We start from the raw sequence: 16,732 nt of genomic DNA on the forward strand, positions 1-16,732 counted from the left end.
GGTGAGTGGCATGAAGCCACTGAAATATCCAAAGATAAGTTGTGGGGAATATAAATTATAAACTGATCATTACAGAAATGATGACCAATAGAATGACACCCTTGTTCTCCACCTGTGAAAATTCTAGACATAGGTATTCAAGGAAGAATGAATAAAAAAATACAAGCATAGAAAAGGTAAGTTCCTTATTTATCATGGAAAAGAAGTTGGGACTTTCTTCAACAGAATTAAATCCACTTTGCCATTCTGTTTTAGGCACCTGTGGTCTACTGTGAGAGTCTCTGTGAAAGAGAAATCATCCATAAGCAGTTACGCTCTCCCAACAATTAAAAATAAATCTTCACTATACTTTATGGCAATGCACTAATTTACTCCAACAAAAACTTTTTTAAAAATGACTTTGATCTGGAGTGGACAGCAGTTTAGCAGACCCGGGCGAACTGCTCCCGAGCGCTGGCTGAGCTGGCTGAGCTGGAGGGAGTGCGAGCCTCCCGGGGAGGGGGCAGCTAGAGATGCAGCAGCACAGTCTGACGTACGGGGGCACACTGCACCAAGCTGCCCCAGCAGGGCTGGATGATGCAGGTGTGGGAAGAGGTGTCTGAAGCAGGCATGAGCTGAAGAGCCCACCATGCCAGGGGAAGGGGACTGCTGGAGAGGGAGGACATGAGAGGCCCCAGGAGCCCTGCACCTGCTTAGAGACTGCCAGAGCATCCCAGTATGCCATGGCCACACAAAGGGGGGCATCCACCTCCACACCTCAGATCCTGCAGTTCCAGCAGCTCCCACATGCTTAGTAGATGAAGTTAGTAAATGGATTTCCGGTACAGTCAAGATACCTTTTTTTAATTCTCACCCGAGGACATATTTGCATTTATTTTGAGTGAGAGGGAGAGAGGGAGGAAGAAAGAGAGAGAAACAGTGATGTGAGAGAGACACACTGAGTGGCTGCCACCCTCACGACCCCAACTAGGGCTGGGGACAAATGGCAACCCAGGTACGTGCCCTTAGTGGGAACTGAACCTGGGTCTCACTGGTCCCTGGGCCAATGCTCTAACTGCTGAATCAATCTGTCCAGGGAAGTCCAGGTTCCCTCCCTCCCTCCCTCCCTCCCTCCTTTCTTCTTTTTTTCTTCTTTCTTTTCTTTCTTTCTTTCTTTTTCTTTCTTTCTTTCTTCTTTCTTTCTTTCTTTCTTCTTCTTCTTTTCTTTCTTTCTTTCTGTCTTTCCTCTTTTCCCCTCCCCCCCTTCCCTTCCCTTTCCCCTTCTCTTCCCCCTTTTCCTCTTTTTTCTCCCTTTCCTTCCTCTCTTTCCTTTCTTTCTCTTTTCCTTTTCTGTCTCTTTCTCTCTCTTTTCTCTGTCTCTCTTTCTGTCTTTTTCTTTTCTCTTTTCTCCTTCTTCTTTCCTTCTTCCTCTCTCCTTCTTTCCTTTCCTCTCTTTCCTTTTCTTTTCTTTCTTTCTCTTTTCTTTCTTTCTTGCTTCCTTTCTTCCTCCTTCCTTTCTTCTTTCCTTCCTTCCTTCCTTCCTTCCTTTCCTTCCTTCTTTCTTTCTCTTTCTTCTTTCCTTTCTTCCTTCTTTTCTTTCTTTCTCTTCTTTCCTCTTCCTTCCTTCATTCCTTCTGTCTTTCTCTCTTTCTTTCTTTCTCTCTTTCTTTCTTTCTCTCTTTCTTTCTTTCATGTCTTTTCTTCTCTTTGCTGTGCTCCAGGGCAGACAAGCATACATGTGGGCTCCTCAGTGATATCCCTCCCTATTGCCAGTTGCCAGTTGGGAGTGGTATTCTATGATAACGATGCCTTCATTTCTCCGATGTTTCTTGATGTGGTCCCTCTCGTTTGTGCAGAAGCTGTTCAATCAGCCCTCAGTCCTTCTTCACAAGGAACTTCTCTGTATGTTTGTGTATATTTGGTGTGTCTGTGAGAGAAGGTGAGGTCAGGTTCTTTCTATGCCACCATCTTAAATTCACGCTCCTCAGTCACCTGTGTGCCTCCTAGTGTCTCTCATCAATCACTCAGTCACAGAAATAATCAGTCCAGAACATCTGTTAGCATTTATGTCAAGATTTAATGAACATTCCTAGTCATTTGAGGTTAATGTTGCTACACAACACTACAAATCTCTTTTTGTCAATTCTTATAATTGTTAAATTAATAATGACACTTTTGGTGATGGAAAACTAATAGTGCATGTTTTGTTATTTCGAGAAATGGCTTAAGGCAAGATTGCCAGATTAATTCTTTCTCCCTCTTTTTTTTTTTTTTTTCCAGGAAATGAAAGATAGTTCCATTTTCTTAGAAGAAAATTTGCCAATCTTTTAAGTCTATGTTATTTCTTGCTGTAGTGAAATAAAATATAAAACAAATAACTCTTTGTCTTTTGAGTTATTTAATAGAAAACACAGTTGTCCATCAGGAAGTGGATAAATGGAACGTTGATATTAAGTGAGAAGATTTACTAATTTAAGATTCATTCACCATTTGTTCTATTCTCTTTAACAAGTAAATTGTACTTGGGGTGCATCAAAATTCAGTGGTTCTGGAATCTTTGCAAGATCTGACTCTCATGTTAAAGATTTCTGCCACCTGCCTAGAACCTTGGATTGCTATTGGTAATTTTTCTTGTATTTATATCTTGTACTATCTCGGGGTGTTAGTGGGAAGAAGCATGTAAAATAGTTCTCAAAAATGTACATGGACAACAAAGCCACCAGGTGATCTTGTTAAAATGCAGACTCAGATTCAGCAGGTCTTGGTGGGGTGTGGGATTCTGCATTTCTACTGAGCTATGGCTGATTTCAGTGCTGCCAGAGCAAGCATGAGTTTGACTACTAAGGATGTAGTGGATGTTCCAATATTGCTGCAACACCAACTTCTAAATATGGGATGCCTTGAACTGTCCCCAATTTTAAATATAAACAAGATTATCATCATCTAGTCCTATGTTGGGTGAGTGCTGTTACTTTAGTGCGGGGGACATAAAATTTGCAATTTTCCTGTTGTCATCCAGTGTTTATCAATGGATCTAATGGTATTTACAGTCCGGTGAAGATTAAAGAATGTGTCCAGTGCCTCTGGCAACCTCACCTTCCTGCTGCATTTATCTCACTATTGAGTAACTGAGAAACTTGGGGATGAATGTTTAATCCAGTATTTTGTATTGGACATGAGTTTGTTATATCTGGTTTCAAAGTTTATTGTGGTAAATTAACATTCTTCTAAGGGGGAGAAGAATAAAATATAACCACTTGTGAGAGTGTGGCAGCAGGTTTTGAGTGAGTGGGTGTGTATGTGCATGTGTGTGTGTGGGAGAGAGAAGGGAGCTTGGAGAAAGAGTGTGGAGGCAATGATGAAGATAAAAGGAGACCATGAGAGCCCTGGCCAATTTTGCTCAGTGGTTAGAGTTTTGGCCTGAGAACCAAAGAGTTGCGGGTTTTATTTTAGTCAAAGGCACGTACCTCGGTTATGGTTTATCCCTGGCCCTGGTCGGGGTTGTGCAGGAAGTGGCCAATTGATGTGTCTCCCTCACATCGATATCTCTCTCTCTCTCTCTCTCTCTCTCTCTCTCTCTCTCTCTCTCCCTCTCTCTCTCTTTCCCCCTCCCTCCAATTCTATCTAAAAATAAATGAAAAAACATCCTTGGGTGAGGATTTAAAATAAAAAAGAAGACCATGAGAGATAAAGAAAATATGAGAATGATGACATCATTCTCTTGATTCTTTTAAGTAGCTAGTAAGCAATAAAAAGTATCTGCTCTGAACAAAAGCACACACATGTAGGGATATGGAAGTCACTTAAGTACCTTACATTACTTCCTTGGAGACCCAGATGATTCCATTAACCAAACTCATGGGTAGAAGTTTTTTTTGTTTTGTTTTTTTTCCCTCTTTCTCTCTCTTTTTTCTTCAATCTCAAGGAAGCAGTTTTCTAGACATCTTCTGTGAGTTGAAGTCACCAATACTCTAACATCAATGAATCCCAAATGGAAGGAGCAGGATGCCATGCAATGTGTAGGCATACCTGCAGAGCCTTACACAGCCGAAAGGGGCATCTTACTTTTCAGTGACTTTCGCATATTATTTTATATATTCCTCCCTGTGTTGTACTTGATTCTGCTTATTCACATAAAATAAGCCTACCTGTTCCTGCTACATGTTTTTTAGCCGTCATTTAATAGTCTGTTTTAAGAGTAATGGAAGAATTACCAATAAATACATAGAGGTCCCTCAGACAAAATCAAAACAAAACTTAAAAATCTAAAAGTTTAGAGCTTATTAGTCAGATAAGACAATTACTATAGAGATTATGTAGCATTTTGGTTTCCCTAAAGTTAATGAATAAATATTGTGGAGTGCACTGGGGGATGAATACATCTCATAAGACACATTAGAAACATAGTTTCAGACTTTAAAAGCTAAGGTAAAAAGAGTAGTGCTGAGATGTATGTTATTAACAATAAATAAATCTAGTGCTTTGTTTAGATTGGACCTTGGGAATTAAACTAATCTAGATATGTATTCAGATCCACTTTTGCCACATCCTTGTTATTAGATGTGTGATTATAGGAGTGATTCATCTTAGCTACAGATTTTCATCTGTGAGGTAGTTAATACTACCGATCTCATAGTGTAGTAAGGGTTACAATAGATGACATATGTAGGAAATGAAGATGCTTTCCACGCAGAAAGTGCTCCATAAAAATGATGATGATGGCGGTGGTGGTGGTGATCTTAAAGGTCTCAGTGTTGATGCTCTGAAAGCAAACACAGAGATGGAGGCCTGTATGCAGGTAGCTTATTTGGAAGTGGTTCCCAGGAAGCAGTAGTGAAGGAGAAAATTACTCTCCAAAATTGCATTAATGAATTAACTACTATTCTAAGCAACCAGATTTCAATCTTCCTGGGGATCCTCTGAAATGGTTTAAAGTCTACCCTTCTAGAAGATGGAGAATTTCAGGGAGGGGCATTTATCAAATGACTGCTCTCCTCCTCTGGTTGAAGCTTGTCCCCAGTGGGAGCTCTTACATTCACTTTTCTGGTTGTGCATGCTCACAGCTGAGCAGTCCTCAATACTTTGGTGAACATCCCTAGGAAGAAAATCAGAAAGAACCCAGGGCACAGCCTCTGGGTGTGGGGAACTGGCCACAATGGGAATGCCCCCCAACAGCAGCATTCACATGGGACGGGCTGGAGTACTGGGGCTGTGACGATAACGGTTTCCTAAATTCAGAGCAAATTAAAGTCATGCACGGCGTTGTTTATTACTGATGCCTTACATTTCTTTTCATTTTTAATCAATATAATCTGCATGTCACTCCATTCTCCCTCCACCCTTGAAATGGATGTAATTATTCACTTTTTAAAAAATTGTTTGTAGAAATATGTTGTTTTTCTCTTATTAAAATTTTTCTCTTGAGACACTTCTCATATTCTGCTGGTAATACAGATCCTTGAAGAATTATATTAACATAATAATTAACATCGCTGGGGGTCCATTGTTCAACAGGTGATATTGATTTTCAAGCATTTAATTTAACAACTTCTCCAAGGCAGGTAGTTCACAGGTAGGAAAATTGACACTTGAGTTGGATGCCTATCACCTCAACAATTACAGCATTATAAAGTGCAAACTGTTGACAATATTAAGTGGCGAGTTAAAATTCTGCTCTTTAATCTCCCTATCAGAGGCCACAAATGTAAACACCCTACACACTTAGCAGGAAAGGTAAATAAGTTAATCAGGTTATGTTAAGATAGGAAAAATGGGAGAACATATAAGTAAATGAATGTGGCACTGTTTCAGATAATTATTTTCACCTGTAAATTCAGGCAAGAAAGAACTCTAATCCAAATTTTTATTTCAAATCTTACAAATTTTAACTTCTGCTAAACAATTCCCAAAAAAGTTATAGCTGTGAGGGTCAAAGAAAACATATCTTCGCTCATGATGGAGGCTGTAAGTCACCAATTTTTTATTTCTGTTCTAACCCACATGGTCACTGTCCTGCTGTTACATTGTAAATTCACAAGGCTGATTAAGATATTCACAGAGAGAAGCCACTGGAGACTGAAGATGGCAGCGGGCAGGACCAGAGGGAAGGTGAGTGTGTGAGAGAGTGTGAGTGGATTTGAAGGTGGACGACCAAACCCAAGCTGTGCAGAGACGCGGAGCAGAAGGTTCCTGTGCTGTGGATGGGATTTGCTGGCTACTGTGGTGAGCGGCCCTTCAGGATGCTTCTCCCTATGCCACAGAGAGGTCCCACCATTTTGGAAGATCCCGGGCCTTCCCTGGGAGGAGGCAGAGAGAACGGCTAGGGCCCAGCAACCTGAGCCCACCAGTGCACCTGGCACCATCGGACCAGTGGACACTCTGTGTCAACACAGACCGGTGCACAGTAGTGGAGCTCCCAAGGTGTGGACAAGGAAGCCACAGACAGCTCAGAGCCCAGCACCATCACCCATAGTAGCAGCCCGATCAGAGTTAATAAATACCCCCCAGCAAGAGATGCTACAGAGAAGACATCCATTCCCAGGCAACAGAAGCACACCAGCAGCTGAGACCCATCTCCAAAAACTACAGCAAAAGCTGAGCAGGAGCTGAACCCCATGGGGCAGCAGCACTCCCCAGCCACCAGCTGTGGGACCTGGAGCTCCACAGAGGCCTGTGCGGTCCAGCAGCTCACAAGAGAGGTAGGCAGCTGGAGCCTGAGAGAGACTGGTGCGATCCAGCTGCCTGCCCATGGGACCTGTAGGGTGCTGGGGCACCAGAGAGGCCTGTGCCACCCAGCTGCACACATGATAGGCTTAGAGGTTGTGAAAATAGAGGCCGAGTGAATGGAAGCTACACAGAAGATCTCCCAGGACCAAATGGAAATTACAACTAAAATAAAGACAAATCCTTGGAAAAAAGCAACAGAAAAGCAGCAGGACAGGACCATATACTCAGGGACACTAGGAAGATCTGCGGAGGCACGAGAGGGTGGTGGGCTGAAAGCCCACAAACAGCAGCAGTTTTAGCTATGAGCAGGGCCCTTGGAGAATAAAGACCAAGCCAGCTCCACAGCTCAGCAAGCTGAGATGGAGAGCTAAAATAGCCAAAGCCACTCACCTGGAGGCTACGGCAGAGAGAGGGCAGACTGGGCTGGAACTCCGTGGGAACACCCAGGATTTGGAGGGCACTCAGAGTTTTTGCTGAATTGCAGCCACAAAGGACAGTGGCCAGTGTCCTCCTTCCCCAAGCTGGGAGGAAAAGCAGAAGCTCCCCCCACCCACATGGGAGATTCAGCCTTTCCCAGGTGAAGTAAAGAAATGCAAATGGGGGCTCATTAACAACCAGCATCTATCCCACCCTCTGGAAATCCTCTTATGCATAACACCAGGGCTACATTCAAGGCACCAAGTAACTAAGACTACTAGCCTCCAGGTAAAAGCTAGAGGATAACTGAACCTATTCTGGGCTTGCTAATCTACCCAGGAAAGTAAGACTCATTCAAACTCAGTAGAGGGAGCCACAAACAGCAGAACACTAACACCCACAGGGAAAATTTGGCAGGCTCCAAAACCCACTGAGAAAGCCAAAATGGTGAAACAAACACAAAAATCCCAAATGAAAGAACAAGAGAACTCTATCAAAGATGAGATAAATGAAATGCAGTTAAGCAATTATCAAAGGTAGAGTTCAGAGCCATGATCTTGAGGAAGCTAAAAGCATGAGTAAGGACAGAAATAAATGACATGGAGACCAAAAAACCATTTCAAAGGATCAATAAAACAAGGAGCTGGTTATTTGAAAAACTAAACAAGATTGATGGACACTTAGATAGACTCAACAAAAAAACAAAGAGAGAGAACCCAAATACAGAAAATCAGAAATGAAAGAGGAGAAGTAACTACTGATACCACAGAAATACAGAAGATCGTTAACTACTACAATGAACAATTATACGGCAACAAATTCGACAATCTAAGCGAAATGGACAAATTTCTAGAAACACATAGTCTTCCAAAACTGGACCAGGAAGAGAGAGAAAACTTGATCAGAACAAAAACAGCAGAAGAAATTAAAGATGTTATCAAGACTCTCCCAGCAAACAAAAGCACAGGCCCAGATGACTTCACAGGGGAATTTTACCAAACATTCAAAAAAGAACTAACACCCATTCTCCTCAAACTATTTCAAAAAATTCAAGAAAGAAAACTCATTTTATGGGGCCAGCATAATTCTAATTCCAAAACAAAATGAAGAATAAAAACCACATGATCATATCAATAGATGCCGAAAAAGCCTTCCAGAAAACCCAGCATCCATTTCTGATAAAAACACTCAGCAATTAGGGAACAGAGGGATTGTATCTCGACATAATAAAGGCCATATATGAAAGACCTACAGCCAACATCATACTCAAAGGGCAAAAATTAAAAGCATTTCCCTTAAGAACAGGAACAAGACAAGGATGACCACTTTCACCACTCTTATTTAACAGTACTGAAAGTCCTAGGCACAGCAATCAGACAGGAAGAAAAAATAAAAGGGATCCAAATTGGAAAGAAGGAAGTGAATCTGACATTATTCGCAGATGAAATGATATGATACGGAGAAAACCCCAAAGACTCCATTAAAAATTTACTAGACTTAATAAATAAATTTGGCAAAGTAGCAGGATACAAAATTAACATCAAGAAATTGATGTCATTCTTATACACCAATAATGAACTCACAGAAAGAAAAACTAAGAAAACAATCCCATTTACCATTGCGGCAAAAAAATTAAGTTACCTAGGAATAAACTTAACCAAAGAAATAAAGGACCTATTCACAGAAAACTACAGGTCATTGAAAAAAAAAAATAGAGGAAGATATAAAAAAGTGGAAGAACATACCTTGTTTATGGATTGGAAGAATTGATATCATTAAAATGTCTATACTAACCAAAGCAATCTATAGATTCAATGCAATCCCCATCGAAATATCAATGACATACTTCACAGAACTAGAACAAATACTTCAAAAGTTCATATGAAACCAAAAAAAACCTCGAATAGCCACAGAAATCTTGAAAAAAAAAAAAAAAAGAACAAAATAGGAGGGATAACAGTACCAGATTTCAGGTTATACTACAAAGCTATTGAAATCAAAACAGCCTGGAACTGGCACAAGAACAGGCATATAGACCAGTGAAACAGAAGAGATAACCGAGAAATGGACCCAAGGCAATATTCTCAATTAATATTTGACAAAGTTGGCAAGAGCATACATTGGAGCAAAGACAGCCTCTTTAATAAATGGTGTTGGGAAAACTGGAAAGCTACATGCAAAGAAATGAAACTAGACGATCAACTTACACCATACACAAGAATAAAATCAAAATGAATAGAAGATTTAAATATGACTCATGAATCCATAAAAATCTTAGAAGAAACTGTAGGCAAGAAAATTTCAGACATCATATGAAGCAGATGCGTATTCAGTGATACATCACCTAAGGCAGCAGAAACAAAGGAGAAAATGAACACATGGGACTACATCAAACTCAAAAGCTTCGGCACAGCAAAAGAAACAGCCACCAAAATGGAAAGGCAACCCACTCTATGGGAGAGTATCATTGCCAACGATACAAGGGGTTAATTTCTAATATATTTAGAGTGTTCATACAACTCAACAAAAGGAAGACATAGAACCCAATTAAAAAATGGGCAGAAGAACTAAATAGACACCTCTCCAAACAGGACATACAAATGGCTAAGAGACATATGAAGAAATGCTCAACTACACTAATCATCAGAGCAATGTAAATTAAAACAACAATGAGGTATCACCTCACACCTGTCAGAATGGCTGCCATCAACAAATCATCAAACAAAAAGTGTTGGCAAGGGTGTGGAGAGAAGGGGACTCTAGTACACTGCTGGGGGGAATGCAGACTGGTGCAGCCACTATGGAAAACAATATGGTGTTACCTCAAAAATTTAAAAATTGAACTGCCATTTGACCCAGTGATCCCACTTCTAGGAATATACCCTAAGAAACCTGAAACACCAATCAGAAAGAATATATGTACCACCATGTTTGTAGCAGCACTATTTATAATAGCTAAGATCTGGAATCAGCCCAAATGTCCATCAGTTGACGAATGGATGAAAAAGCAGTGATGCATATACTCAATAGAGTACTATGCAGCTGTAAGAAAGAAAGATCTCTTATCCTTTGAGACTACATGGAGGGACCTGGAAAGTGTCATTCTAAGTGAAACAAGCCAAACAAAGAAAGACAAGTATCATATGATCTCACTTATTTGTGGAATATAATCAACATAACAGTCTGAGGAAGGGGGTAGTCCCAGGGACGCGGAAGTGGGGTACAGACTGACAATTTCCAGAAGAGAGAATGGTGGGGGAGTGTATGCATGAACAATAGACATGGATAGCAAAGCTGGGGAAGGGCGGGAGGGAGGGGGAGGGGGGAATCAGTGGGGGTGGGGAGGAGAAACATCTGTAATCAAAGTAAATTAATCATATAATAATTAAAAAAAAAAACAAGGACAGAAAATCCTTTCCAATCCAATTTATCATTACAACCATTGATTTTAGTTTCTGCCATTTAACATCATTGAGGTATAATTTACATAACATAAAATGTACTCCCATTAATGACATGATCCCATTACTTTGATAAGTGTTTGATGCAAAATAACACCAAGACCCAGAATAATTCCATCAACCCAGAATATCCTTTTATGCCCTTTGCACCTGCTACCTCTCCACCTTCTCCTCTGAGAAATAGTGACCTGATTTCTATTAAAACACATTTGTTTTGTCTATTCTAGAACTTTATATAATTGGAATGATAGGGTATGTATTCTACTGTATATGGCTTCTTTCACTCATAATACAACCATAATGCCTACATCAAGGTTACTACATGTATCAGTAATTTGCTCCTTTTAGTTACTCAGTAGTGTCCCAGTGTATGTATTTAGCACAGTTTGTTTCCTCATACATGCACCTATAACAGGTATTTGGAATGTTTCCGGTTTTTAGCATCTTTCTTTTTGAGGACACACTGGGCCCTTGCAATGTCGTGGTTCTCTACTCAACTTCCCAAGGTCAATGCTACGGTTCTACACCCGCAGGCATACTGCCTGGCCATCCTTTCTGTGGCTCAAATGCCACCTCAGCATGGTTCAGCCCAGTGGTGTGTGCCCTGCCTTGTAGAGAAACCATCATTTGAAATTCTTAAGGCATTTCAGAAATAAATGGATATATATAAATATATGAGGGAGGTGATATACATGCAATTTCTGCTTTCTTCCCTGCAACAAGTCTCCCCGAGGCAAGGAGCACAAGATTGTATTGCAAACTTGGTGGTGTAAGGAGCAAAATAAAAATATAATCACCCTTAGAAAACCCTTAGATTAAAATCTACACATTGAATTTTATTCTAATTAAAAAATAAATTTAACACATAGCTTAGACCACAGAAAGAAACTTGTGGTCCACATGTCAAAATGTAGGTTTGCTTTTAATAGGATAGAGTTTTAAAACAATAGTAATATAGCTATTGATATTTAATTTAGATATTTTCTGCATGAATACACACAGAATGTTCTAGTAACTCTGGGTTGTCATTCTCTTAAGAAACAAAGTATCTGTAGTAAATAAATGGATAACTTTGAAAGACTAATCGGCATTTTGGTACAAGTTCATCTTCCATCAACCATATGTATAAATTAAATTGTTTATATCAAATTTATTCTGGGACATGCAGTTGAACAGGTGCTTATGAACAGCAATGACTCCTCTGCCTTCAGTTTTAACATCTCCAGTATTTCATAAACCACTTCTTAATTCGTTTCTTCTCCTTAGCACTTAACCCATCCTACCATTATCCCAGTTACACACTGGGTTTCATGTTTGTCTTCTCTCCTTGAATGTGCGGCCATGAGGGCGGGAGACCACTGTCTGTTTTGACTGAACCCCTGCAGCCTAGAATCATGTCCAACATGGATTAGGTCATCCATATGCGTTTGCTGAGTGAATGAATGAATAAGATGCACAGATTCTCACAGAAGAGACATTTGGCTAGATGATCTGCAAATAACAAAACTTGGCTAACTATTTCATTTTTTTCTTAGAAAAGTTTAAATTAAACGGTTGTATGCTCATCATGTGCCAGGCAATATTCTATGCAGTTTCCACACTTCCACTCACGCAATGCTCGAAGGTGTTTCGTGTGTACTGTTAATTACCTTGTGTTACAAATAGAGGACGGAAGCACAGGAAAGTTCAATACCTCCCCAAGCAAGGACGGTTCAAATGTTAATCAGATATTCTGAGTCCAGAGCCGGAGTCACCAGTCTCTACAGTATCCCACAAAACAGAACCATCTGAAAAGAAAAAGTATTAGATAAAAAAATGTTTCATTCTGGTAAAAAAATATTTTTCTTCCTAAGAGCAGAACTGATTCTCAGAAGCACGTCCTTCCTAGGATATGGCCCAGCCCTTCAGGGTGGGGCACAGGTCACAGTGATTCTTCTTCAAATGCTACAGAGTGAATGTATGTGTCCCTTCAAAATTTACATGTTGGAAACTATACGTCCAAAGTGACAGTGTTAGGATTTGCGGCCTTTGGCAGTTGAATTGCCCATGAGGATGGAAGCTTCATGAATGGGACCCACGCTCTCACCAGAGACTTCCGAGAGATCCCTCACCGTTCCTGCCATGTGAGGACATGGTGAGGAGTTAGCAGTCCTCCACCCAGAGAAGGGCCTTCCCCACAAGTCAACCGTGCTGGCACCCTGACCTTGCACTTTCAGACTGCAGAACTGTGGGAAACAGATTTCTCGTGTTTATATCCACCTCGTCTGTGGCATGTTGTTACTGTACCATGAATGGAGTCAGCCACCTTAGATCATACTTCCTAATGAATGAGGGATTCATTATTGTGTGCGTTTAATTGGATGCATACTTTCTTATTCTCTGGACTCCACTCCCGCCCGACACCAACCTGATCTAAGTGCTGGTGATTTCCCAAGATATACACCCTGATGCACTCTAGGGCTAGGCAATCTGGTTATTACTTTGGAGAAAAACTAAAGGCGTGCCCGTGAACAAACAGTTAGTAATTCCTAATATGTGTACACGCCCTACTGTGAAGGAAAGTGGAACATGTTTTCAGTTCCAAATCGAGCACAAAGGCAAAGCGAGAAAAGCCATGGCCGGTGAGTTTTTGGTTTCCTGTTTTGTTTTGTTTTGTTTATTACTGTCAAAGGATATATCTTGGTGGAAAATTTTTGAAAGTGGCTGGCTTTTGGGGAAGCCATAATTAGGTTGTATGAACGTTTAGGTGAACAGACTGGGGGAGAAGGAAGAAAGGAGGGTAGAAAAGGGCCCGAAGACTTTCACAGTTTCCAGAAAGGAGCAGCAAGGGCCAGAAAGGAACTGGGCCTCACTGGTATTTTGCAGTCCTTGCGCAAACTTAACCAGATTATCTGACAGACAGTGCAAGGTCGGTATGAGTGGGTGCCAGCAGCTGTTGTCCCCAAGGGAAATGGCTATGCCTATTTCATTCTTTATTATGCGAAACTGAATAAAAATTAGTCACTGTCAGGATGATCCCTGATTTCGGGCAGTAATTTAGAGACAGTAATTCTCAGACTTCCGGCCATTCAGTGAGCACACATGGGTAGTACTGAGGACAGAACAGGAGATGTGGGGATCTCAGGATGACAAGTGTGTGGGGGGGACCTTTTATGGATTAAATCTAAAGGAGGCTATTTCCTGTTACTGACTTGAGAAGGAAATGACGCTGTTTTAGTAACGTGAGGAATCCTTGTGCTTCAAACAGACCTGGTCCTGAAGGAGAAGAGGAGGGTGTTTATCCAATCAGTGAGCCTGGGCACTGTAAATGGCTTGTTGGATGAACTACTACAGGAAACAGTGCTGAACCAAGAGGAGATGGAGAAAGTAAGAAATGAAAATGCCACAGTTATGGATAAGGCCCGAGCTCTGATTGACTTTGTCATTCGGAAAGGGCCCCGGGCAAGCCAGATATGTATTGGTCATATTTGTGAAGACGACTCCCACCTTGCAGAGCAGCTGGGGCTGTCCTCAGGTAAATCAGCAGTCCAGACTCAAGTTCACATGAGCCCTGTGTCTTCGGATCCACATCTGATTTTTTCATGGGCCATGTTAGTTTGCAGACAAGTCTTCATGTCTGAAATCAATGGCACTATTGTATGTCCCCGTCTCTTTATTCTTCATTCTTGTTCCTTTAGCCTCAGTGTCGTTCATTGGACTAAAATTCATTTCCCATCTTGAGTACGTGGTAGCTCAGTTGTTGAAGTTTATGAGAACAGTCTGATAAGCTTCCTACTGTATTCTCAAGTCCTCCTGGCAAGGCACATGATTTAGTTAGTTAGTTAATTATCAGTTAGGTAGTGAAGTCTAGGGGTCTCCATAAATTTTTATAGTTATTTGCCAGGAGACTTAAGGTCTATAATTAAATACTTTTTACAATTTCTCTCCTAAATTTTGCTCACCAGGAGGCATAAAACATATTTCAATGATAATAAAGCACTCAGAGAATAAATTCCATGCTTAAGAAATCTAGGATTTGAAATGTGAGCTCTTCTAATTGCCCTGTTGCTTTTTTTTTTACTGACATCTGCTAGCTTAGAAATGGGCTGTGCACCCCAGTGTGGGGCCCACTCTCCACCTCCCACCTCTCTGAGGACCCGGTCCAGGACTCAGGCATCTGACCTGCCCTTCTCTCTGAAGTCCCTTAGTCCCTCCACACAGCAACGATGTGAGCTTGGGTCGACTCCCAGCCACTGGTCTCGTCCATGCTTCCCAAATGCAATCAGATGAAAAAGTTGTTCTTTGAAAGCAAGGGGCCTTTTTCTCTTGTGACTTGGGGAAGGAAGTCTATGCCTGTCTTACTGACAAAGCAAAGTTCATCTGCAAGCCATTTCTTGTTTTTCTTTTAATGCTTCTTTTTTTTTCATTTAACACTCCCTGACTTCTCCCCTGCCCCCCCCCCCCCACACACACACACACACAAGACAAGTAACAATTGGTTCGGAATAATTGTGTAGTAGCCCATGTGTCTTCTTCCTTGCCCCATTCCTTTCGGTCCGCAGTCCTGGAGTTCCAGAGGCAGTCGGACAACCCACTGAACAACACGAACACCTGGGGTCGGCCTCGCGGCTTGTCAGGGTGGTCAGGGCTTTGTCTCTTCCTCATCTACTTGCCAACTGTTTCCAGGACCACAGAATTTGGTATTAGATGTCCTATTTGAATGACTAATGGGAGAGATCTTTTTAAAGGAAAGTTCTTGGCATGTACACACTGCCATAACAAGGCCTCCTTCAGAAAATGTTCTTGAATTTGTTGATGGTTAATTTAGTCCAGCATTCTAGATGTAAAAGATGGGACAAGGTGCCATCTGTTGCCATCTCAATATGTATATATATATTTTTTGGTGTGTGCCCCTAGAGGGAACTGAACCTGGGACTCTCTAGTCTGCAGGCCAATGCTCCAACTGCTGAGCCAAACTGGCCAAGGTGCGGCTCAAACTTTTGTTGAGCAGTCTATGTCTGTCCATCATTCAGAGCAGGGAAATGGACCACATTTTGTCTATGGAAATCTCAGGGTTTTTCATGTCAATTCTTAAAGTTTCTGGAATTATTTTCTCAGGTGCGTATTGTTATACTGAGATCCTTATAAAAACTTGAACTTTACATTGAATTCATGTCCTCGAAATTGACAATTATAATGGATCATGACCTCAGAGAATACATGAATAGTTTGAGTGGTTTAATGCAACCAAATAGTATAACATTCTCTAGTTGGAAGGGACATTCCCACCAGTAGGAAGGACATGCTTGTCTGATGGATGTCCAAGGTCATGGCCTAAGCTGTGTTCTTATTAACATTTAAACTGATCTCTGTGAGGTTTTATAATTTCCTCTTGCATCTGGGTTATGATGAAAAGTATTGTTTTTTGTTTTGTTTTGTTTTGTTTCAAAACTGATCCCTGAGTGGGTTTATAATTTCCTCTTGAAGATGGGATGAGATGGGAACAATTTTTGTTGTTTATTTTTTTTTCCAAAAATAAAATATCTGGAAATGGGAATCAGATTTGAAGTAATGGGAACTGTAAAATACTTTTAGCAACCTCAGGAATCACAATGAGCATTAAACCGAACTGAGATACACTACTGTACCAGCAGAGACAGTGGCACACAGGAGGCAGGTATAGACCCTGTCATGATGTGTGCGCTGGACCCCTGGGCTCTGTCTGCACAAGGACACTCCAGGGAGATCTAAGGTGCACTGGCCCAGCAAGCCAGGAAGCTGAGCAAGTTGGGCTATGAGGACAAGCAAAGGTCCTGGCCAGGCCTTTTGAGAATGGATATAATTCTGAGGGTCCCTAGCATAATATTGAAGGCAATGGTGTGGAGGATAGGAAGAATACGAACTATTTGTTTATTTAAAAAACTTATTTGTAAGCATACTATGTGCCAAGCACTGTTATTTAGTCAGAGAGATCAGTACTCAACTTCCTACTCACCTAAGGAGATGGCTTTGTTTCATCTGGTGCCAGTCCCTTCCTTTTTGTACCAGTTGAAGGAGCTTCCTGAATATTTCATTAGACAACAGATAAGAGTGAGTTATTAAAAGTTTTTTGTAAACTCCTAATTCTCTCATTTCTTTCAGCTGCATTGACAGGCTGCTAGAAACTCCTG

The 16,732-nt window shown here is 41.1% G+C and overlaps 1 protein-coding gene across 1 annotated transcript; it reads left to right on the forward strand.

Annotated features, from left to right (window-relative positions):
• The first annotated feature begins 13,145 nt into the window (after positions 1-13,145).
• Positions 13,146-14,303, forward strand: CARD16 (caspase recruitment domain family member 16). The gene is made up of 2 exons (XM_036258186.1): positions 13,146-13,204; positions 13,831-14,303. The coding sequence occupies exons 1-2, from the start codon at positions 13,198-13,200 to the stop codon at positions 14,301-14,303; spliced, it is 480 nt and encodes a 159-aa protein (XP_036114079.1). The 5' UTR covers positions 13,146-13,197.
• The last annotated feature ends 2,429 nt before the right edge of the window (positions 14,304-16,732 follow it).

The sequence above is a fragment of the Molossus molossus genome, unplaced genomic scaffold (genome assembly GCF_014108415.1).
Source record: "Molossus molossus isolate mMolMol1 unplaced genomic scaffold, mMolMol1.p scaffold_m16_p_13, whole genome shotgun sequence".
NCBI classification, from domain to species: domain Eukaryota; kingdom Metazoa; phylum Chordata; class Mammalia; order Chiroptera; family Molossidae; genus Molossus; species Molossus molossus.